This window comes from Melopsittacus undulatus, chromosome 11, assembly GCF_012275295.1.
Source record: "Melopsittacus undulatus isolate bMelUnd1 chromosome 11, bMelUnd1.mat.Z, whole genome shotgun sequence".
NCBI classification, from domain to species: domain Eukaryota; kingdom Metazoa; phylum Chordata; class Aves; order Psittaciformes; family Psittaculidae; genus Melopsittacus; species Melopsittacus undulatus.
The window spans coordinates 12,471,892-12,495,889 of NC_047537.1; the positions used below are offsets into that span (position 1 = coordinate 12,471,892).

The 23,998-nt window shown below is 53.6% G+C and overlaps 1 protein-coding gene across 2 annotated transcripts; it reads left to right on the forward strand.

Annotated features, from left to right (window-relative positions):
- The first annotated feature begins 2,714 nt into the window (after positions 1 to 2,714).
- On the forward strand, positions 2,715 to 19,440 carry LOC101873042 (bMERB domain-containing protein 1-like). 2 transcript variants are annotated; one of them, XM_031055151.2, is made up of 7 exons: positions 2,715 to 2,803; positions 8,993 to 9,113; positions 12,296 to 12,369; positions 15,406 to 15,520; positions 15,633 to 15,706; positions 16,375 to 16,529; positions 17,064 to 19,440. In XM_031055151.2, exons 1-6 carry the CDS (start codon positions 2,743 to 2,745, stop codon positions 16,491 to 16,493), a joined length of 564 nt encoding a protein of 187 aa, XP_030911011.2. In that variant the 5' UTR covers positions 2,715 to 2,742; the 3' UTR covers positions 16,494 to 16,529; positions 17,064 to 19,440. The 2 variants fall into 2 exon arrangements, with proteins under 2 accessions (XP_030911011.2, XP_030911013.2); XM_031055153.2 differs by having other exon boundaries at positions 15,633 to 15,673.
- Positions 19,441 to 23,998: the final 4,558 nt, after the last annotated feature.

The window sequence follows — 23,998 nt, forward strand, 5'->3', positions numbered from 1 at the left end:
GGATGCTCGTCATTTAAGGAACAGCATTTAATGGCTGTTCTTACCTTTCCTATTAAGACAGCCAGATCACTAGATCCTGAGGTGGCTGTATCCCTCAGTGGGGCTTTGCCTGTCTAACTGGGGCACCATCTTCCTTGCTCATGTTCTGGTTTAAAATACTGGGCTGGATCAAAAGTCAGCAGCTACTCCCTAGGCTTTGGAGATGGGAATTCCAAGGTGTTGCTTGGATTCTTGTCAGTTTCAGTGAGGATGTTTCACACAGATTAGCTTGGCTGCCTGGTACAGTGGGGAGGGTTGCAGCTAGAGACAATGCTGAGAGAGGTACCAAAAGCAGATCCCACACTCTGGTGCCTCTCTGCAGGGGTTGATCCTCCAGACCCATCCCTTATGGTGCCACCCATCTGTTTTGCTCCCTGAGAGCTTATGGTTTTGCACTGACAATTAACTTCCAGCAGTTGCTGCCAGCCAGATGAGAGGGGGAATATCCCTGAGCTGGCCCTCACCTCCCCACAGCCATCACTCCTGCTGCTCTCCAGCCCAGAGTCTTCCTGTGGCCACCCTGGTTTCAGCTGGAATGGAGTTAGCTTTGTTCTCAGTAGCTGCTATAGTGCTGTGCATTGACTTCAGGATAATACTGCTAACACGAGTGGTTTTGTTACTGCTGAGCAGTGCTTGCAGAGCATCAAGGGCTTTCCTGCTTCCCACCCTACCCCACCAGTGAGGAGGGTGGTGGAGCATGAGGAATTGTGGGGACAAGGCTGGGACAGCTGACCCCAAATGACCCCACACATATTTCATACTAAATGATGTCATACGCAGCATGTAACACTGGGGTAAGAAGGAAGTGAGGGATCACTGGAAGGAATGGCATTTGTGTTTGTAAGTCACTGTTAATGTGTGGTGGAGCCTTGCTCTCCTAGAGATAGCTGAACACCTGCCTGCCATGGAAAGTGGTAAATGAACTCCTTATGTTGCTCCAATGTGCTTTTTGCTTTACTCATTGAACTGCCTTTATCTCAGCCAATGAATCTACTCACTTTTACCCTCCCAGTTATCTCCCCCATGCCACTCCGGCAGTGTGTGAGCAGCTGCTTGTGCCTTGGCTGCTGATTGGGGTTAAACCACAACAGTGGCACTTCCCAAGATGTGTTGGAGGGGCACAGAGCCAGCCCTGCCCTTGCCTTGGACCTGTGCCCTTGCATGAAGCCAGAATGGAGATGTCAGGCATGACCTGCAGAATAATGTGCCATAGAATCATACCATAAAATCCCAGCCTGGTTTGTGTTGGAAGGGACCTTAAAGCTCCTCCAGCTCCAACCCCTTCCACGGGCAGGGACACCTTCCACTGGAGCAGCTTGCTCCAAGCCCCTGTGTCCAACCTGGCCTTGAACACTGCCAGGGATGGGGCAGCCACAGCTTCTCTGGGCACCCTGTGCCAGCGCCTCAGCACCCTCACAGGGAACAGCTTCTGCCTAAGAGCTCATCTCAGTCTCCCCTGTTCTGGAAGGTTCAAGCCATTCCCCTTGGCCTGTCCCTACAGGCCCTTGTCCCAAGCCCCTCTCCAGCTTTTCTGCAGCCCCTTTAGGCACTGGAGCTGCTCTCAGGTCTCCCCTTCAGGAGCCTTCTCTTGTCCAGGCTGCCCCAGCCCAGCTCTCTCAGCCTGGCTCCAGAGCAGAGCTGCTCCAGCCCTCGCAGCATCTCCATGGCCTCCTCTGGCCTCGCTCCAACAGCTCCAGGTCCCTCTTGAGCTGCTGCCCCAGAGCTGGATCAGGGCTGCAGGGGGGGTCACCCCAGAGCACAGCAGAGGGGCAGGATCCCCTCCCTGAGCTGCTGCTCACGCTCTGGGGGTGCAGCCCAATGCAAGGAGGTTTCAGTGCACCTACAGGCTCTGTGACCCCTTTCCTGCTCACCATGGTCTGGCTGCCTGTGCTCAGGGCCAGCCCTCAAGTGGGCAGCCACTGACAGTGGGAAAACAGGAAAGACGTGAGGAGCTGTGTGGAGCCTTCCCTGGAGCTTCCCTTGCTTTGCCTCAGAGCTGCATTTATGCTCAGATCTTTGGTCCTTGCCTTGTAGGTAAGCCTGTGCCCAGCCTGGTATGTGGCTAATTCTCACCAGAACAGCAGAAGGGCAGGATCCCCTCCCTGAGCTGCTGCTCACGCTTGGGGGATGCAGCCCAGCATTAGTGTCCTGGCAGACAATGTGTGTCCTCTGTGTGTGCTTTGGGAAAGGTAGTGCTGAAACAACTGCTAACAGTGAACGAGAAGTGTGAAACCCTGTGAGCAGGAGGGTTCCCAATCAACTCCCTATCCTGCTTCCCCATGCCATTCTGCTGGGACAGGCCTTCAGGATGCTGGTACCAGTTGCTGCAGGAGATCCCAGCCAGAAATCCCTGCAGTTGTGCGTGCTGCCAACATCCCAGCAACCAACGTTTGGATTTCCAACCAACGCGAACCTTCAGGTGTATTTTGAGCACCTGCTGCTGTGTTCGTCCATAGGGAAACGGGACTCGTGCTGGGAAGGAGCTGCTCGGTGCCGCGTCCCACCGGGCTCGGCAGGTCCCGTTGGGGACGGGAGGGACCCGGACGCGTTCCCCGCCCGCCCCATGCTCGGGCTGCGGGTTCCGGGACCCCGCGGTGCGAAGCGGCCGGGTTGAGCTCAGCCCGGGGGGGTGTGTCCGGGGGGTGTCGCGGGGGGCGCGGCCGGCAGAGGGCGCGGCGCGGCGGGCGCTGGCAGGGCTGCGGCATGGAGCGGAGCCGGAGCCCGCCCCGGTACGGGTCGATGGAGCCCACCCGGTGGCCGCCAGGTGAGGGGTGTGGGGGGGACACAGCCGGAACCAAACCGGCCCCGGACAACCCGGGCACCCCCGAGCGTCGGGACCAGTGGCTTCCTCCGCTCAGCGGAGCCCCGCGCTGCTCCCCGCAGCGGTACCGGTACCGGTGCGGCCGGAGCCCCGGCAGCGGGAGTGGGGCGGGAGGGAAGGGGCAGCGGGAGTAGGGGACGGAGGGAACGGGGGTGTGTAAGGGGGAGAGGACGGAGGGAAGGGACTGGGCGCCAGGAGGGAGAAGGGCGGAGGGCAGGGGGATGGCTGGAGGGAGCGGAGCGCTGGAAGGAGGGATGCAGCCCGGTCGCGGCTGGTGCTGCCCGGGTGTGACCGGGAGAGCGGGGTCTCAGCGCCCTTCGCCGCCTTTTCGCGTCTCTGACCGGTTCCTCCGGTACGGAACGGGGTGGACACAGGGAAGAAACGGACCAGGGGAATTGTCCTGGTCAGTCCCCGATCTTGCGGTGGGAGCAAATTGGTGCCCAAGCTGGGCTGTGGACAGCATCCTGGCGAGGGGAGGTTCCTGCAGTCCTTCTGCCATGACATCCGTCCGCGGTCTTACCCTCCTGGTTCCTTATCCCCTTGCATCCAACGGGATAGGGACAGGCAGTTGGGGAGGCAGGGAAGGAGTGATGGAGCAAACTCCAGCATCCTGCTTAGTACGACTGTGGAGGGGTAAAGCTGTTCAGCTCTTTGATGAGATTTGACTGAAGTTTCAGTCCTTCTCCATTGCACCTTTTAGCATGGCAATGGCTCTCCCTTCACCTCCCCTGCCTAGAAGGTGTCCCTGTGGAGACCTTGCCCTCGTGGGGTGTGAGCACTTCCACACCTGGGTCCTCTGCTCCCAGCAGCTGGGTGACATCAGGGTGCTCCAGGTAAGGGTCCAACACTTGCTGGACTCAGGATGCTGGGTATGGCCTGGGCATCCCCCATCAGGTGCCTGTGAGCAGGGTTGTGGTGGCTTTTTGCTGCTTCAGTGCAGTTCTGTAAACCCCAGCTGCTGAGGAACCTTTGTGATAGGCAGGAACATGGCAATAGTCAGTGCCTGGTCTCTGAGTGATGCTCTGCTCCTTGCTACCAGCCCGGGAAACCTCAGGCCAACCTTGTGAAGCCTCGAGCAGCCTCTTGTACTCAGGGCAGCGCGCACACGGGAAAGCTATGCCCTGGTGACACCCAGGTACCTCACCTTGCACTCTGGCCGTTGTTATGGCTGTCTCACAGGGCCCCAGCAGTGTTGGCTGTGCCAGGGGCTGCACAGACACTGCCAGAAGGATGCTCCTGCCTGCAGTGGGACAAGGATGCACATTTGTCCCTGGGGCACTGGGAGCTCCTGTGGTTTGCAGCTAGGATCCCTCCCAGCGGAGCAGGAACATGTCCTCTGGGACTGCTGTGCTTGGCCAGGCACTGATGGTTCTGGAGGCTGGTGTTCCCCCTGCGGGGCAGGGAGGGTGGTGGGGACACAGCCCCCTTTGACAGGGCAGCCCCATTGCCGGGGGTGCATCACCATCGAGCTTGTGGAGCAGGGGCTCGTTCTGACAGGCTGGGTGCCCCCTGCCCTGCTGCTTCATGCGGCACAGACAGCGCATGGCTGGGTTAAAAGCCCCCTGGGATGGAGCTCAAGGGAAGAGCTTGGACCCCTCCTCAGCACAATATCACTCAATCACCAACTTTAATCATGAAGCAAATTGCTTGAAACTCGGCCCCGCGCTGGTGCTGCTGTGACTCATCCCAGGCTTGCTGCTGCCTGTCTAAATATTTTCACCAAAGCCATATGGAGTGGAAGACTCTGGCTATTATACTCCTCATTAACGATACTTGCTCCCCCTGGGCCATGTGTGATGATAAGAGCATCTCCAAGTTTCAGTTGAAGCTTTCTCCCCTTCCCTGGATTGCCAGTTGAGCTGCTGCCAGTCAGGGGTGCTTTAGGCAGCATGGGGATGGTTTCTGTGTCTGGCTGTGCTGTTGTGTGTGCAGCTGTGGGAGCAAAGGGAGCCCTGGGCAGCATGGCTACACATGGGCATCATCCTTCCATCCCCAAAGGGAGACTCAGGACTGTGAGCTTGATCCCAGCCGTAATAAACCTGCCAGGCACTCAGGGAAGGTGTAAGAAACCCATTTGCAGCTTTGGCAGAGCCATCTCCAGTGAGATCTCTTGCCCAGCTCTCTGCTGCAGGATGTGCTGTACTTCGAGTGTCCGAACTTGCTGTTCCTGGTTGCTGGATGGCACCATGCAGGTCCATGGGCACACAGTGCCCTCTGCTCTCGCCACTGCCTCAAGAGAGCTGTCACCTGGCCCATGCCTCTGGCTACTGGGGTTCAGGAACTCGGCATCACCCCATATCTACCTGGAGAAAGCATCTCCTGAGCTAGCAGGGAAGGTCAAGGGTGAATGGCTTGAACCTGCCAGAACAGGGGAGACTGAGATGACCTCTTAGGCAGAAGCTGTTCCCTGTGAGGGTGCTGAGGCACTGGCACAGGGTGCCCAGAGAAGCTGTGGCTGCCCCATCCCTGGCAGTGTTCAAGGCCAGGTTGGACACAGGGGCTTGGAGCAAGCTGCTCCAGTGGAAGGGGTCTCTGACCATGGAAGGGGTTGGAGCTGGATGAGCTTTAAGGTCCCTTCCAACACAAACCAGGCTGGGATTTTGTGATCCCAACCAGTTGTCACTGACTGATCACATTACATGAAATCACTGAGGAATTTGGATCAGGAGGGACCTCTGAGGATATTGCATTCAATCCCTTGCTCAAAGCAGACTCAGTGGATCAGGTTACTCACAGCCTTCTCCAGGAGGGATCCTGGACCAAAGATGGAGATCCCACAATTTCTCTGTTCCCTGTTCCAGTGTCTGAACAACCCTTCAATCTGCTTCTCTCAGTCTCTCCTTGTCCATCCCATGCTCCAGTCCCTGGCCTCACTCAGATGTTCAGGTCTGTCGTGGTTTAAACTAAATCTGCACAGTTCCCCCTTTGTTTCCCCTTCCCCCCCCTCACCTTCCCACTCCCGGAGGGATGGGAAGGAGAGCCAGAGGAATACAACTCCACGGATTGAGGTAAAATCAGTCCAGCAATTAAGGTATAACACAAAACAATACCGGTACCAATAACAAATCAATGTTAGAGGAGACAAACAGGGAGAGAGAATACGATACCACTCGCTGCCAGGAGGCCAGCCCGGAAGAGAGCTAACCCTTCCCCTCCTGGCCAGCTTCCAGTTCCCTCCCTGAGCAGGACGTGCTGTGGTATGGAATACCTCCCCGGCTAGCCCAGACCAGGCGCCCTATCTCTCCCTCCTCCCTGGCAGAGCATGAGCTACTGCTGAACCCATGACAAGGTCTTGGCAGGATGACCTGTGGTCCTGGGCAGATGCTTGTTCATCACCTGTATGGATTCATTGATTTCTCTTGAGGATCAGTGGATGGCTTTGATGCAGAGGCCCCTGTGTCCTCCTACCCCAGCCTCCTGCCCCAGCACCATCACCTCCACCCTTTGCACACACAGGTGAGGAATCGCCTCTCCCACCTGGTATGGCTTCTGCTAATGAGGAAGATCAGGGAGAAGAAGTGATGCTCCACTTGTCACAAACTCCTGCACTCACCCAGTGGGAAGCAGCTGGCTGAGAACCCCAGCCAAATTGCCACCAGTGATCAAAGATGTTCTGGGTTATTCATCCTCCCACCCAGGCCAGGAGTGACAGTCCTCCTCCCCCAGAGCCGCCCCTGTGCTCCTGGGGGGTTAGATCTGTCCTTGGCTAATGAAGGCTGCAGCAAGCTCATATTTATTGGCGCATCTCTCAAATAATCAGCCCTGTTGGTTTACCCTGCTCACAGCAGCATCACTTGAAATAAGGCAGCATTTTCCCAACAGGTCTGGAGCTGCACTGAAGTACAGCCTGACCTCAGGGAGTGGCTGCCTACAGGCACATGCCGGCTGTACCATCTACACCTTCACGTGTGGTGTCACCTGTGTGCTGGCCACCACCTTCAGGGACATCCTGCCCCGAGGCACTGAGTTTGGGTGCAGCAAAATCATGCAGCCCCAGAGTGATCCTGGGTAATGATGTGCCCAGAAATGATGCCCTGGGCAAGAGGAGCTCTGGGGTGGCAGAGCAACAGGATGCTTCTGATGAGGGACCTCAGCATCTCTGTCCCCTAGCAACAGCACTCTGGTCCCCTAGCAACCACAGCCTGGTCCTGTAGCAACCACAGTCCAGTCCCCTTAGCAACCCCCTTCAGCCTTGTAGAGATAAGGCTAAAGGAGGGTTTCTGTGCAGATCTGCAGCAGAGCCAGTGAGCAAGAGCTGAGGGAGGGCAGCACATCCTGCCCTGGGCTTTGTCCAACCTGTGTGTCCACCAGCCTGTCCTGAGCCTGTTCCGTGCTGGCTCCTGAGAGCATCTCGACAGCTCAGAATGGGGAGTGATCAAGGATTCAGCATGCTGGCATGAGCTGAATGGAACCTTCATGCCTCAGAGGAGAGGGAGGGAATCTCCAAGTAGTCCTCATGAGTTTCTAAGCCAGAAACAGCAGAAAACTGTTCTCCAAACCAGTGACAGTAACCGAAACCACTTGTATTTCCACTATAAACACTCTCTGCTGGCAGCCTTGGAAAAATGCCTCACTCTGGGAATGATTTCTCAAGCAGTTTCACATAATGGGTAGAGGACTAGTAGATACACAGTGTTTTGCCTTGTGCCTTCATCCTGCCCTCTAACCCTCAGCACTGGCCTGGGCCCCATTTGGGATCCTCAAACCACATGCTCCAGCTCTGACATCTCCCAGACCTCAGCTGCCTGGAAAATCCTGCTCCTGCAGTCAATGCTCCCTGTCTGTGCTTTCAGCCCTCCCTGCACAGGGGAGCTGCACCCTGTGAAGATGCAAAGGAAGCAGAATTTGCTGCTGGTGTTTGTGATCTGGCTTTGCTGTAGCTGCTGAGCCCCCTCTCCCCAGCCTGTGCTGTATGTGTGTGACAGCAGAACCAGATTAACCTGCCTGTGATAAACGTGCTGCTGCTTGTCAGTGATAACAAGCTCAGTGATGTCTCCCAGAGCCAGAGCAGGCTGGGAGGTGGGATCTGACCTGGGAATCAAACCTCCCCTATCCCCATAGAAGGGGTCCGGAGCTTCTTTGGGATGTGCCGGCACTGTGGGAATCAGCACAGATCCCCCTGCAAATCAGTGTGAGCATCTTGTGCAAAGCAAGGGGACATCAGAGGGACATCTGTGTGTGAATGAGTGGAGATGGGGGAGGCAGAACAATAGATGGAGGACGCTGGGCTCTCATCCTGTCTGACCCTGAGCCTGCCATTCTGCTCCTCTTAAACGGAAATTACAGCTCCTTTTACCCACATTTTGCCATGAGGCTCTTGCCCTGAACAAGTGACACCCCTTTCCATGCCTCAGTTTCCCCAAGCGGGTTAGAGAGGTGATGCTCAGTGCTCCAGAGGATGATGAAGCTAAACTGGCCTGCTGGGTACCTTAGGGGCTTTTTCCTCGCTGTGAGTTGGGAGGGATGAGGAGGGGGTCTTCCTCCATCCTGCGATGGAAGGGGAGCAGCCGTAGGAACTTCACCTCCATGACTCCTCAGCTTGTGCTCCATGGGTGCAGCATTTGTTCCTGGCACGTTCTGGAGGAGGGTGCACACAGAGGCTCATGGCTCTGTGCTGGAAATGCCTGAGGCTTGAAGGAGATATTCCTGCCCTTCCCTCCAGCAGCTTTTTAGCCCCTTGTCCTCCTGCCCAGCACTGGTGTGAGCAGGGTGTGCTGCAAAGCAGCACCAGCAAGTGAAGTGCTGCTGGACACGGGTCATCTTTCCTGCAGGCACTTCATGCACATTGCATGTGTGTATGGAGCTGTGCTCAGCGGGGTGAGCTGGCTGTGACCTAATACAGCAGAGAGAGAAGCTGTACCGGTGCCCAGCTCACACAAGGCACAATCAAACCAAACCCAGTCCCAGCAGCTCAATGCCTTTGCTCACGTTGGTGACCTTCCATGTGCTTGTTGGGCTGCCTCCTCTTGCAACACCCACAGGGTATGGAGAAGCCTGCTCAGTGCACATGCTTAGTGGTTTTGCTGGCCTGGGGCTTGCAGGGGGTCCCATGCTAGCCGTGTGGTCCCTCTGTGTCCTCAGCACCCATCTGAGGTCTCCTGCTGTCTAATGCAGCTCCTGTTCCATTTGCAGAGGATGAGATTGTCTCTATGGCCGACTCAACCACCACCATTGATGACATCGAAGGGGAGCTCTTCAAAATAGAGAGGATCAGGGAGATCCTGGTGAGGAGGGAGTCAGAGCTGCGATACATGTGAGTACCTGACCCCTTCCCAGGGTCCCCCAGCGCCTTCTGCCTGCTCCATCAAGCATGGAGCATCCCAGGGATGGGCAGAGCTGAGGCTGTTTTCCACCTCGTTCCCACCTGGAAGTGCAACCTCTCTCCCTTCTCTGGCCTTGCTCTTGGAAGGGGCTTCGATAGGTCCCTGTTACAAAGCTGCCACTGATGCTGTGATCATTTGAGCCAGCCTGTTTCTAAGCAAACAGAGTTTATGGCACAGGCCAAACTACACTGAATGTTCCCATATTCAACCCTGAGCACCCCATCTTCCTAGTGGCTCCATACTCTCCCTCAGTGCATGGATCTTGAGCTGGGCTTGAGAAGGGAGCTGAGGTTTGGGGGCAGCACACAGATCTGTGCTGATAAACAGCCACACTACCACAGTTTTCTCTCCCCATAGCAAAGTACTACACATCTTCCCAGCTCCTCCATTCTTCCTCCATCCCCTGAGTGCTGGAGTCAGCAGCACACAGTGGGGCTGGACCAGCACCGGTGCCTGATGCCTGTCTCTGTGCTGCATCCTGCTCTCCACTCCCAGCGCAGCCTTTCACAGCAGGGGAAGGATTTTCTCTAGGGTCTATTTCAATAAGCAAAGCAGACAAAGAACATTTTCCTTGGGTATATTGGGAAATGTTATGGTTTGGGACGAAAAGTTCAGCATTCCATACCCTGGGTTGATTGAGCTTTTTAATGCTGCTACATTGCTATAGTCAGCCTAGTCCTGAGATCCTGTGCTGTCAGTTCAACAAAAAGCCTGGGATTTTTACTGGTAATGGCAAAGATTGCATTTCCTGGGCTGCAGCACTTGATATGTGCTTTGTTAATGTGCCTGCATCCCCACTGGTACCTGCACTAAGGGATAACCAAAGCCTGGAGGTGCCTGTGTAAATCCACTGCCTGGGGAAGCTGAGAGCTGGGTTAGAGGCTCAGGCTTGGAGCGATGATGTCTTGGAGGCACAGTTCCCCATGAATGTATTGTTGAAAAGGACTTTTGGAATTCACAGGAAGTGTTGTCCTCAAACGCTTTCCAATGCAATCGGTGCCTAAACCTCACAGGTGCTGTCATACCTCTACATCCCTCACTTTTCCTATCCCTTTATTTGTTTTCTTTCTTGGCCAGCACCTGGAAAACAAGAGGAGATCGCCCAAAGCGACCACACACTGGGGTGGGCATGCAGGAAGAGATCACTGGGAAGTCTGGGAATGCCGGGATGACATCTGGGTGGTTTGGAGGCGCTGTGGGGAGCTTGAGCATTGGTTCTGCAGAGCACAGCAGTAGTGAGGAATGTGGGAAAAGCTGAGGGCTTCCCTGGGCATCACTGCTGGAGGAGAAAGATCCCAGACCTGGCTCTGCAGGACAGGGATTAAAAGGATGGGAGCTGGGGTGGCAAGGGCTTTGTTTTTATCCAAGGGGGGAAAAAATTGACGTTTGCGATGTCTGGACTCTGGGGAGACTGACGTCCCCTCTGGCTGCTGAGGAGTGATCTGTCTGGTCAGTCAATCCTGATCATGACCAGTGTGTTTTTCTCGATGGAAACATCAGACTAAAGCTTCCCAGCGTTTCTGGGATGTCTGTGCTCCGGGACATGTCAAAACTCCAGGTAGTTCCCCTCTTATAGGGGAAAAAGAAGGGTCTGATTCCTGTGGCAGATTCAGCTCCACACCTCACCCGCTCAGTGCTCTGATCAGCTCCCTGGGACATGCAGGGCTGTTGTGGCTATGGCTGAGCCTGCAGTGAGTTCTATCCCTAGTGGCAGAAGGAATCTCAGCTCCAGCAGCAGCCTCCTGGGTGCTGGTCTTTGTAGCTTTATTGAGCTGAGAGTATTCATGATTGCCCATTTATTATTCTCATGATCAGTTTTCACAGCATTAAATTCCAATTTAGTGTTAATAATATTTCAGTTATCATTTGACTGTTTTCATTTTAGTAACACCAGCAATCAGCCTCTTCCTGTGTGGACCTGATTGGTGCTCCTTGTACAAGTTCAGGGCTTGGCCACCATGGGACTATGCACAGGCAATAAAAGGCCAAACACACCTGTCCTTCTCCATGTGCAGCTCACAGACATTGGCTTGATGTGGTAGGCAAAGAAAGGAAGACACTGTCAGATGGAGCAGAAATCTGACCGAGCTAAGTCTTCACCTCCACCTGAGCAATATCTCAGAGGGTCCTTCTTTAGGCACCTAAAGTTTCTTTATTTTCCCTTATTGATACCTGTGGTGTCCTCTGCTCAGCTGGTAAAGCTGCAGCTTCAAGTAGCTCCAGCAAATGACTCATCCCAGAAGGGGTGGATGCTGTGACTCAGTGGAAGGACCAGCAGAATTATTGAGATGCAGATAGGGCTTTTACGAACGTGTACTTCAAAAGGCAGCAGAGGCACATCTGTTTGAGGTGGCATCCGCTCATACGTCTGTTATCACAGCAGCAGCTTTTCCTAATCTCCCCAGAGAGGGATAGTGTGTGAGGAGCCCCGGGAGGGCTCAGAGCAGAAGGAAAAGTGTCAGGTGGTTGGTCTTGTCATGCTTTGGTTGGAGATGGGGATGGCCAAGGTTGGCCCCAGGCTGATGTGACCTCAGAGACTGCTGGAAGGGCAGATGGGGCTGGGCAGCCCTTGGTTTGTGCTGACATTTGTGCTGAGCCCATCCTGACCAGTGTCTCGCTGCTGTGTGTGGTTTGAGCTGGAGGTGGTTTCAGTGCCCGCAGCCCCAGCAGGCTCCTTTCTGCTGTTGACATGACCTTGTTTCCCGGTGGACACTGCAGCATTTACACTGTTCCCTCCTCTGGTTCCTTTTTCTACCTCTTTCTGATCCTGCAGTAAGGCAGCATGAAAACGACACATCTTTACTGTGGCAGCAGCTCCTCTTTGCTTTTGTGTTTTGCTGTTTGGGGATTATTGTTTAGGAGAAGGAGAAACACAGTTGCTGTTGCGAGGTGGATGTGCCAGGTTTCATCTGAGCAAGGAAACCTTTGCTTTGCCAACAACCAGTGGCACAACCCATGTAGCTCTACCAACAGCTCTGCAATGAAGGTCCATTTCCATGGGAAGGCAGGTAAATCCGTGCCCCCCACTTCACTGCCTTCCAGTGTTGGTTGGGTGCTCCTCTGGAGCTTCTGAACCTTTCCTCTCTCAGTGGTTCCCTTTGTGTCTCTGCAGGATGGATGACATTCAGCTTTGTAAGGAAATCAGCCGGCTGAAAAAGGAACTCCAACAACTCATTGTGCTTCCAGGTATGGCTCTGTAAGGCTCCGGAGAGCTGCACCCTGCCGCTGCTCTCAGCAGAAACATCTCCATCCAACACAAGAAGCTCTTGAAGGGCTCCCACCCCAGAGTGCTCCAGAAGCACTGCTGCTGCGGGCAGGGTGTGAGCCTCAAGGAGCCTGGGTGTCTGAACAAGAAAGGAGAAAAACCACGAGGACCAGCATTGGTCTGGTCCAGAAGGAGGACAGGAGGTGAGGGAGGTGCAGTAAATGCTGGCACAGTGGGACCTGCTGTGTACACTGAGGAGGATCAAGATCAGGAGACACTGTCAGAGAATGCCTCTCTGGAGGTAGCAGGAAGGAGATGCCTTCAGAGGCCTGAAGTACGTGAAAAGCTGTGGATTCTTGCTGTGCCCGTGTCAGAACTGTGTGTCAGTGATGGGGCAGGGAAGGATTCCTGGGTGCAGCAGTAGGATGGGTGCTAGGGAGGTGTCATGCCTAAAGGGCTTGATGATGTCCCTGATTTAGGTGAATTCATCATTGACATTGAAAAGAGGCAAACAGTCCAGGGCAACCTGTGTGAGAACTTCAACTGAGAGGAAATGCTGCTATTGTCACCCCCTTTATCATGACCAGTGACCTCAATGTTCCTGTCAGAGCAACCCTTATCCCTTCACAACCCAGGAAAGGTCAAACCTCATTTTTCTAAAGGATCCCACTCAGCCAAAGTATTCAGAGGAAAGCACATCCGAACAGCTCAGGGTTTGAATGAGGAGGATCCCTCCAAGCTGTGTCCATCAGCTATGCCTTCTCCTAGGGCATCCTCATTCATCTCCCAGTAAGGACTTTCGGTTCATTTTCAGAACCAGGTGGGAGTCATATCCCTGCTTATTTGTACCTATCCAAGCATTAACATTTGGCCCTCCATTATCTCCACCACAAGGCTCTCTCTGAAGATGCTGCACTTGCTGAGACCAGTGAGTGTGTAGCAGGGGGCGATGCCTGGATGCAGACAAGGGACCAGCTGTGCACATCTTTTCCCCAGAGCAGCAGCTCAGCTCATAGGTTCTCTACCCAAGTTTATCCTGAAGCTAAGAGTGGCAAGAAACCTTGACTCTTTCTAATGCCATAGTGCTGCTATGATGTGTGTGCTTGTGAGTCTTCAGCATGCATTTAGCGCCCAACTGCTGCTTAATATGCAGGTCTTGATTCATTTAATACAACCTGGCTGCATCCAGAGGGAGGTTCAGACAGGGGAGGAGAGGATTCTGCCTTGAAAATGGGAGCTGCTTGTAAAGTGTAGACCCGAATCTCATGTGAGCTTTTAATCAAAGACCTTCTAGTTCATAAAACAAGACGTGACCTAAATGCTGGCTCAGGACCAGAGATAAACTTGGCCTTTTCTGAAGCTGGAGAAAAGTGGCTTCCCCTCATCTGCTTCTGTCTTTCATTTCTATCCTCTTTGAGCACTCCCAGATTCAGATGAGAGCAGAAACGCTGCTTGCATCAGGGATGCTCTTTTTGTCTTCTTTACAACTTGGCTCAGCTCAGACTGTGCTGGAAATATCCTGCACATCACTGGTCTGGTGGGACTATGGCAGCAGATCGTCTGTAACAATGGGCACTGAACCTTGTTTCAGATAAAGACTGAAACACGTCAGAGCTTACTCAGAGCTCAATCAGACCTGTGGCTTGAAAGCTCACCAAACCAAGGTGCCTTTCCTGATTCAGAGTAATACCATGGTCACGATGGGCTCTGACATCAGCAAGTCAGGAAAAGAAGTGTGCTGTTTATGCAGTGGGTATGTGAACACTGACATGCTCTAACTCAGGGCTGCAGATTGTTAATGAACCTCAAGGAGCTGGCGTGTTTGTGTGCAGCCCCAAGTTGCTGATTCGTGTGGCATCCAAACACTGTAAAGTGCTCCTATTCCTGCCAGGCAGGTGGAGCACAGAGGCAGTGCCCATAGTCAGAAGACTCTGGATTAACTCTTCATGGGAGAAGATCATCAGCCTACTCCTCGGTCCAGATTTCTCTGCCTGGAAGCTTGAGCTCACTCCCTACACAAGACCATGATTGTAGGAGAAACCTTTGTTTGCTGGGGATGTTCCTAACAACGTGATGATTATGAGAAGTTCCTCCTCCTCAGAGCCCTGCAGCAGCACCTCTGATCAATACATAGCAGACTTTCAACTACAAATCAATACATAGTTTAGGTAACTGCTGAGACTCAGCCTACAGGGTTTGCTCCATACTGTGAATTTCTCCATTAGTATTTAGCTGAAGGAAGACTGGAGATGGATCCATCCTGTGCTGGATTGATTTTGGAGCCAGCTGCTGAATTCAGAAATGGTATTAAATCGCTGCAGCACAGATGGTTATAGTTTCCACCTAAGGTTGCTTTCTGTTTGCATTTAACACTCCAACGCAGGAGACTCCATAACCCCCCTGGGCAACCTGTTCCAGTGCTCTGAATGGATGGGTTGTTCATGAAGCATCTGGGCACTGTTGATAATTCTCTACAGATCTGAGGCCCTGGCTGGATCCTCAACCACATGAAAGATGTGGCTCAGATGTCTCTGGACCCGTACCCAGCTCAGGGCCAAGGGTTGTGCTGGCATGGGAAATGTGGGGTGAGCACATCCCAGGTGAAGGATGACATCCGAGTCTGGTATTTCTGAGCTCCTTCAGACTGGTACACAGCCTTTCCTGCAGCGCAGGGCGAAGGCCCCAGGGCAGCTGTGGTTGTCTCCCACCACAGCACGCGTTGTTGAGGGGCTCCTCTGTAGGGCTCAGCTGCATCTTGTAGTGCAGTGAAAACTCATGGGAGTAGCTAAAACTTCCCAGTGTGATGGCACCAAACCTGACCCCTCCCAGCCAGGGCAGTTTGGGAGGAGGTGGCTCCTTATTTAGCAGCTTATATCTGCATCCAGGTGCTTACCTTGTGTTGGCTTTTACCCCTGCACTTGTATCTGTTCTGGGGTTAAGCAGGAGCAGAGCAAGCTTTGCCTTGCCATGGGTGGGATGGCACCTGTAGGTGTGTTAATGTGTTCCCTGTGCTGCAGAGAATGAAAAGTCCAACGAGGAGAAGCAGAAGGAAGAGGAGCTGGTGCAGCAGATACACAAACTGGTGGAAACACGGGATTTCCTGGTGGATGATGTGGAGTTTGAAAGGCTCAGGTAGCTGGATGCTTTTGCTCTGAGGACAGTGCAGTCTCTCTGCTCTTCCCCGTGCCATGCTCCACATGCCTTGCTGGCTCTTCCTGAGTGGTAACCAATCTCTTTGTGACAGGGAAAGGGAAGAAGACAAGGAAATGGCAGAGTTCTTGCAAAGTAAGCTCTCCAAAAGCTACCTCCAGAAAACAAGTAGGTGGTCGATGAGTTTTATTCCTTTCATTGAACCTCCCTGGCAGTCTCTCCCCTTCCCTAAGAACTCTGGCTCCAAGAATTCATTGCTCTTCATGGGGCCAGCTTACCTGGAGGCCATCTGTTGCTAGAGGAGGGTGTGGGGAAGTGGCATCTGAGGGATGCTGGTGCCTGAGATCCCATTGCGGCAACATACTGAATCAGTTCAGAGGTTATGCTTCCATTTTCCTCCTGCATTTCCCAGCCATCACATCCTATGAGAATGGGAATAGGTTCTTTTCTGGCTGATACAATTCATCTGACACTTTCCAAAAAGCTCCTTACATTTCATCACACCATTACCTAAGGTCACAAGCTGTGGTATCCATCCAGTCCTGCCCTCTTCATGGCCTCTGATGGCAGGCCACTCTCTTCCCTGTGCCTCCATCATCACTGCAGGAACACCTTCCCAGCATAGTGGGAGGCATTTCCAGTCCAGGGTCCCTGTGACTGTGTCCCACCTGCGGATACCTACAAGCATGGATGATGATGTGCTTCCTGAATGCAGGAGCTCATGTCCAGCTGTGGGGCTGAGGAGGGTCAACATCTTATCCCTGGAAAGAGCTCTAGGAAGCAGTGATGGGCCTGTGCCCTTACCATCAGGCACACATTGCTTCTTCTTCCCACAGCTCCTGCCAAAGAGAAGAAGATGACTTCCCGGGGGCAGCAAACCTCCACACCATATGTGACCAAGACGGGCCTCACCCTGCTCAAGGAGTGCTGCGGCTTCACCTGCTCCATCATGTAGACCACCCTCAGCTCCTCTGCACAGGACAGGACCATGGTATCGTACACATCCCGGGAAGCTGGGCTGGGCAAGAGGGGCTTCCTTGGAGTGCCTGCACGGGGATGGTGACCCACATGTGTGCCATGAGGGGCCACCCCCCAGAGGCTGCCATCACATCCCAACTGTAACATGGGTGAAGGGGAATTACAGCACCATGAATCTGAGTCGACCTCAGAGCTCATCACAGGGCAGCTGGGGAGGAGCTCCCACCTCCCTTCAAGCCTGGGCTTCACCCAGTGGGTCATGAGCATGACCAAGCTGAGTGATAGATCCTGACTGTGTGACAAGCATTGCGTAAGAGGAAGATGATGGGAAGGGGGTCCGGTGGGTTGTACTCACTGTGGGAAGATACATCTCATCCTTCATATTGCTGGAGACTCCCACAGCTGGTCTGACACCCAAGAGTTGGTCTCATTGGAATTAGGTGCTCTATAAACCAGGATTGTCTCTCTAGCCACTAGAGGAGGGAGGTACCAGGGGGATCCCATGCTTGCAGCCCATGGTTTGCCACCTCTCACTTTTCCTCCCCAGGTCTCCAGCCAGAGTCCACAACCTGCTCTCCTCTGAGGGTTTCAGCTTCTTGTCATTGTTCATGCTTCCCCCTGCAGCACCACCACCAAAGGGACTTCCCAAGCAGGCTGGTGCAAGCTTGAATGATGGCATGTGTCCTTGGTGCCATGGCAGTGGTTGTCCCCTCCATGACTTCATACAAACACCGAATTCCACCCCAGCTCAGCTTGGAAGAGGTGTGTGCAGCAGCAGCAAGCGAGGCCATGATGAAGAGGACCAGTACAGTCCCTCATATGGACAGAGTGATAGAGAAAGCATTGGGGAACATTGTGCTCCACCATCCAAGGCACACTGTGGCTGCAGATGATGTCTCATCCTTGGCCTTGTGCCACCTTGTGATTCTATGGGTGATTCCTGAGGACCCTTAGTGGGGAATGTCTCTGGTCTGGGTTTCGTTGTGTTTGCATCAGTTTTATTGCAAGGTGCTCTATGGCTCTGGAGAGAGCTGAGCAAAGCGTGAAGGACGTTCCCCAGAGCTGGCTGAATGAAGGGCTAATTCATGTGAAGTTCTCACCTGAGCACAGCCCTGGTGTGTTGGACTCTGGGCAGATGAGTTGCTTTCCCCACCTCACTAAGAGGGATTCAGTTTTCAGCTCTATGAAAAAGGAGGGAATCAGAGCAAAAGAGAAAGGGAGGAAAATACAGAACAGGGCAGGAGGAAAGGAAAACCAAAGAGGAGCCTGGAAATGTCCCAGGGGCAGGTGGAGGCAGCAGGTGAGAGACACTCACTGCCAAGAGGGTGTTCAGTCCTGCCCTCCAGTGCCCCAGCCAGTGCCTCTGGGCTTGGGACCTGTGCCAAAGCCTCATGGCACCCTGAAGCCACCCAGTGTCTCAGTTCCCATTGTCCCTTCTGAGCATCCCCCTGTGTTGAGGTGGCACAGCCAGAGCTGCTGATGCCCATCGTGGCAGGACAGGGGCTCTCCTCCCTGGGTGTGAAGCTCTCACATCTCCCCCTATACCTGCCCTTCTGCTCCATAGGCTGCTATGGCTTCACTGGGTGTTTGGGGGGGGCTCCCATTTGAGTGGCTGCCCAAGAGCTCTGGCTGCCCTCTGGCCAAAAGGCTCCAGCTCAGTCTTTCTGCAACTTGCTGTAGGGTGTTGAGATGGTGCTCAGCACTGCCCATCTTGTCTATGCCAGTGAGACGGCCACAACCTATTCGTCCCTTTCCCTTTCACCTGATAGCACATTTGTCCTTCTAAAACATAATGCAGGTGGGCTCCTTCCTAGTGCAGTGCCATGAGCAGGCCCAAGTCCCTCCTGAATGTCTTCATCAGCACTGCCAGGAAACCCAATGTGTGGGAACCTGTTCTCCAGCCTGTGCAGGAGGGGTTTCACACACTTGTCCTTGAGCAATCTCCTCCTCATATGGCTCTTACCAGCAGCCAGAACAGTCCACAAACTAAACCAGTCCTTCTGCACATGTTGTCCCTCTGGTCTATTGCATACAGACCAGGCTGCGAGGTCCAACTGGGCCAACACAACCCTGGTCACCTCCAGCAAACTTGACCCCACTTTGGTTTGTGTCACCTCTGTGACTGTGTCACACATCAGTGTTCTCAGTCTGAACCTGCTGACTTTGTGCTGCTCATTGTTAATGTCCTGCAGCATCCTGCGACCACCTCCTGACAATTCCTGGTGCTCTCCTTGCTTGGGGGAGGCTTCAGTGTGGACTGGAGGGAACCTTCTGTACATCACAGGGGCAAATTAAGCCACAGGGAACTCCCCTCTACTTTGCCAACCCTGTGTAACTGAGTGAGGTGCAGTTGTCCAGCCAGGAATGCTAGGACATCATTGGCAGCATCCATCCTGGAGGTGGTGGGACAGATGAGGCCACTCATTCCCTGCTCTTACAGAAACTGTCCAGTGATTGCTTTGCTTGGTCACTCTGCAGTCATGGGTGTGGTGCAATATAAGTGTTTGCTTGGGTCCACACAGAACAAAGGCTCTAGAAGCCCTCCCCTCAATGTCCTTGCCTTCCCCAGAAAGGGTGGGTAACTAGAACAGTTTGTTTGGTTGGACTGAGAGGGAGCTAAAGAAGAGCCCTTGATTCAGAGCTTGCTCCTCTTATTCATCCCTACCTCCAGCCCACAAGACCCCAAAACCCAGACTTCAGCTGAGCAGTGCTTGGCCAGGCAGGAGAATGGCTGGGGGCACATGGGCAAGGTTTGTTCTGTGTTTGTGTGGCTGGTCATGGAGAAGGAGACAGGCTTCTGTCCTGGTCATACAATACCATTTGGCCTGTACTTTAACCCATGGCAAAGGTGTGCAGCACACAGGAGCGACACTGTTTCATGTGCATTGATTTCAATCCAAACAAATAAATGTCTGTTGGAAGCTTGGTTTGGAGGTATTTTCCCTGCCTGGGACCTCTACAGAGGCTGCGTCACACAAGGGTGGTTGAAGTGGAACAGAAGAGAGATCCTAAAGAGTCAGGTTGACTTTGGAGCTCCCTGGTATTGCAGTGGTACAGAGCAGCTCCTGCTGCTGCAACAGGATTCCCAACCCTCCATCTCTGGTTCTTGACCTAACATTTGGGCCAGGCTGAAAAATCTTTGGAAAGGTAAGAAACAGCCTCCCTGGGTTTGTATCCTTTATTTGTCAATGTATTGATATATTGGTTCTCTGATAACAGCCTTCTGTGCTCACCAAGCCTCAATTTATAGACGGGCTGTGGAATATCAAATGTCTTAAAGCACTTTGCTTAATGGAGCACCGAAAGGTGTCTGGCTGTACCACCTCTTCTCTTGGTCTCCCAGCTCTTCCACTCCTGTATCCCACCTTCCAGGAGCTCCAGAGCAGGGCAGGCAGGCCTGCACACTGCAGGGCCTTTGGTGGTGACTAAAGAACACCTCATGGCAAACATGCTGGGGAAGACAAGGAGGTGGGAGATGGGCTGAGGAGGAGCAGAGAGGCAGGACAGAGTCTGGGCTTTGCTGGGTCTTGTCAGTGGTGCAGGACCAGGGAAGCTTGCATTCACCCACAGGTACGATGTGGTCTTATGCCAGTGACTGCCAAGAGGGGAGCAGGAAGCTCTGACACCCCCATCTTCTCTTGGATCAGGCAGCTGGAAACTCCATGTACTCTAACACAGGTTTAATGACTTCCATGTCTTTGCCATCTGGCACCCAGTGGTTCTTGGCATTCCATGTTCTGGATATGTCCTAGCTAGGTGCTAATTGTGGGGATAACAAGCCAACAATGTCTGAAGTGACTTCTGAAGTCACTGCTGAGGACGTTGGTAAGTGCTAGCACAGGGCTGTCCCCATGCCCCCTTGCAGAGTGCCCCAGAGGCGAGGCAGCAGGTCTCCAAGGGAGAGCATCCTAAGCGTCCTTTCCATACAGCCATGCTCTGTGTCAGAGCATGTTCCTGTCACTGGGGCTGTGCGGTGGCTCTCTGCATGTGGCCATTGTGGGCACAAGCCCCTGAAGTGGGAACCCTCCCCAGGTGTTGGGGCAGAGCTGTCCTGCAGAGCAGGGAGCAGCAGGGAGGAGCAGCGGTGCCTGCTCATGCCCATGCGGGTGGAATCGCAGGCTGCTCCAGAGGAAATGTTGACAGAGTCCACATTAAACCAATAACAACATCTCCATGTGCTGGGAATTTGCCATCAGCAAGAGGCAAAGCAGACTGTGCATTTAGCCAATGCTTTAATCATCTCTTCTCTGCGCCAAGAGTAAGAAATCTTACAGAAAAACCCACCCCAACCCAAAAAGCACAATGCAAACAAATCCAAGCCTGGTAATTCCCCAAGGAGGAGGCAGGCTATGAACACAAAAAGCTTGTTCATTACACACAGCATTATAGAACTGAAACTCTGATACCTAAATAGGTAATTTTAGTTTTTCCATATTCATGAGTCACAGTGGTTTCGCTTTGTCCAGAAAAGCAAATAGGGCATTGGTGAGATCTGCTATCTTTACTCTGCTAGGGTGGCATAAATGGCACATAAGAAAAGGCTAAATCCGTCCCCAAGCTTCAATTGATGGTCTCTGACTTTCTAAAACCAGGTATTTCACTGTGTGGGGGCATGGATGATGCCACAGAACTGAGCAGTTCCAGCAAATAATGATGCAGAGCAGCATCCACATGTCCTGCAGCTTCATGTTCAGGATGGTGAGGGCTGCTGGGTCTGAGCACGGCACCAGGACCAGGCAGAAGCACAGGTCTTCGGCTTGGCCTTTGAGTTCAGTTGTAAGGGACATGCTGAGTGTGATGTACTGGCTGATAAACAGACACAACAAAGCCCAGTCTGCTCAATGAAAGGCAGAAAATAGATTGAAACAGGTTAGAAAGTGCCTGGCTGGACCAAGGCCTCTTGTTTCCTTTCTGTCCCATGCTGAAGGTTCCTCAGGAGAGCTCAGCTCAGGCATCCAGATCAGAGACAAGGCTCTGAACTGGCCAGTACTGCGTGCTCAAAGGACTTCAGGAACCTGCTCCATCCGTCCTCTGCATAAGCTCAGCCTTGTCCATCACTTGCCGTGAGGCAGGCTCAGAGCTGCAGCCCCACTTCCTCCTCTCCCATTAGCTCGCACCAGCTCTGCCAGCTGCCCCCAGTGAGATGCATCAAGGTAATGTGGTGAGCAGTGGCAGTGGGTGGAAGGAGCGGGGACAGCTGAGTCACCTCTCCGATGGGTGGAATTGCTCTGGGTCCCTTTGGACACATCACTGCTGAGACGATTCACAACGGTGCAAACGTGCATCGTCTCTGCTCATGTGAGCCATGGGTTGGCTTTCCCAGGGCAGGCAGCAGCTCCTGGTGTCATCACCTCTGCTAGGCACTCACCAACCACTGGGATCCCAGAGGGCTCAGCAGGGATCTCTCTGTTCTTGTGTCTTTCCTCTCTTCTGCTGCTGTGTATTTGGTCTCCCAGAAGAGCAAGAGAAGGGCCAGTGCCCGAGGATGCTGCTGCCTATGGGGTGAAGGCTCCAAGATCCAGCCCTGGCACAGAGAGCTGCTGTCTCCAAGGAGGTGGCAGCCTGCTCCTGAGGCCTGGTCCTGGGCTGGGCATGAATCATTCCATGCGAAGACAAATGAATATATTTGCTTCCCATTGAGAAATGGATTTTCCCTGAGCTGAAGTGCTCTCAGCACATGCACAGCCAGGCTGGAGGTGTCTCATTGCTGGGGAAGGGGGCCCAGGCATGACATCAGGAAGGGTATGCCCTTTGGGAATTATGGGAAGGTCTTCCCATACAAGGAGTCACTGCAGACCCATAGTCCCCATGTGGGGGCCTATGAAGAGAGCAAGAGAAAGCATTCCATTTATAGAATCATAGAACCTCAGGCTGGTTTGTGTTGAAGGGACCTTAAAGTTCAACCAGCTCCAGCCCTGCCACAGGCAGGGACACCTTCCACTGGAGCAGCTTGCTCCAAGCCCCTGTGTCCAACCTGGCCTTGAACACTGCCAGGGATGGGGCAGCCACAGCTTCTCTGGGCACCCTGTGCCAGTGCCTCAGCATCCTCACAGGGAACAGCTTCTGCCTAAGAGCTCAGCTCAGTCTCCCCTGTTCTGGCAGGTTCAAGCCATTCCCCTTGGCCTGTCCCTACAGGCCCTTGTCCCAAGCCCCTCTCCAGCTTTCCTGCAGCCCCTTTAGGCACTGGAGCTGCTCTCAGGTCTCCCCTTCAGGAGCCTTCTCTTGTCCAGGCTGCCCCAGCCCAGCTCTCTCAGCCTGGCTCCAGAGCAGAGCTGCTCCAGCCCTTGTAGCACCTCCATGGCCTCCTCTGGCCTTGCTCCAACAGCTCCAGGTCCCTCTTGTGCTGCTGCCCCAGAGCTGGATCAGGGCTGCAGGGGGGTCACCACAGAGCACAGCAGAGGGGCAGGATCCCCTCCCTGAGCTGCTGCTCACGCTCTGGGGATGCAGCCCAATGCAAGGAGGTCTCAATGCACCTACAGGCTCTGTGACCCCTTTCCTGCTCACCATGGTCTGGCTGCCTGTGCTCAGGGCCAGCCCTCAAGTGGGCAGCCACTGACAGTGGGAAAACAGGAAAGACGTGAGGAGGTGTGTGGAGCCTTCCCTGGAGCTTCCCTTGCTTTGCCTCAGAGCTGCATTTATGCTCAGATCTTTGGTCCTTGCCTTGTAGGTAAGCCTGTGCCCAGCCTTGTATGTGGGTAATTCTCACCTTGCCTTGCTGACTTGACTTTCTGGCTTGAGCTTAGAGCTGCTTCATCACTGCAGACTGGCATGGGCATCACTGGACACTGCCATAGACCTTTCTGCTCTTGCTCACACACCACTGGGCTGTGTCCTGTCAGTGAGAGCATCCTCCTGCCTCTTTTGCTGTCACCTTAACTTCTTCCCTGGAGGAGCATCCCACTTCTGCCCCTCTGTGACAATGATCCCTGCTTTACAGAATGAACATAATACAATCACTGAAGTGTAGGCACATGGTGGCTGCTGCAGCGTTTACTTTTCCTTGCCAGTTGAGGTGCCACTCACCTCCTACTGCTCTGGGGATCTGTTCAGATCTACACAAGACACATCATATCCCACACTGCATTTGCATGTCAAGGTTTCAGAAATAAATGTTCTCTTCTTCCACATACTTCATATGGGAAGCAGTTCCTGCTCTTCTCTCTGCAATGGGGGCTTTTGTTGTATTTTCTTCTGCAGTGGCATCACAGTGAGGACACTGCCAGGGTCATTCTGCTGATGGACGGTAACTCATTAAGCTTCAATGGCCCAACATGGGTGTGAGCTCAGAGACTGGAGGGGAATGGGATTTACTGGATGAGCCCTTGCTGACACATGAACTAAGGTACTGTGTTTCTAACTGCGTTTATTCCTATGAATTCAAGCTTGCAGAGGGAGCAACAGCAAAGCTACAGAAGGAGCATCCTCTGCTGAGACTGCAGCGAGTGTTCTCACCTCAAACCCATCCTTCCTCTGCATTCCAAA

What these genes read in the sequence shown, in the direction of transcription:
- LOC101873042 (XM_031055151.2), top strand. Translation starts at nt 2,743, where the DNA reads ATGGAGCGGAGCCGGAGCCCGCCCCGGTACGGGTCGATGGAGCCCACC. An exon ending in GCCCACCCGGTGGCCGCCAG is followed by an intron (nt 2,804 to 8,992) that starts GTGAGGGGTGTG and finishes TTCCATTTGCAG; the next exon opens with AGGATGAGATTGTCTCTATG. An exon ending in GAGTCAGAGCTGCGATACAT is followed by an intron (nt 9,114 to 12,295) that starts GTGAGTACCTGA and finishes GTGTCTCTGCAG; the next exon opens with GATGGATGACATTCAGCTTT.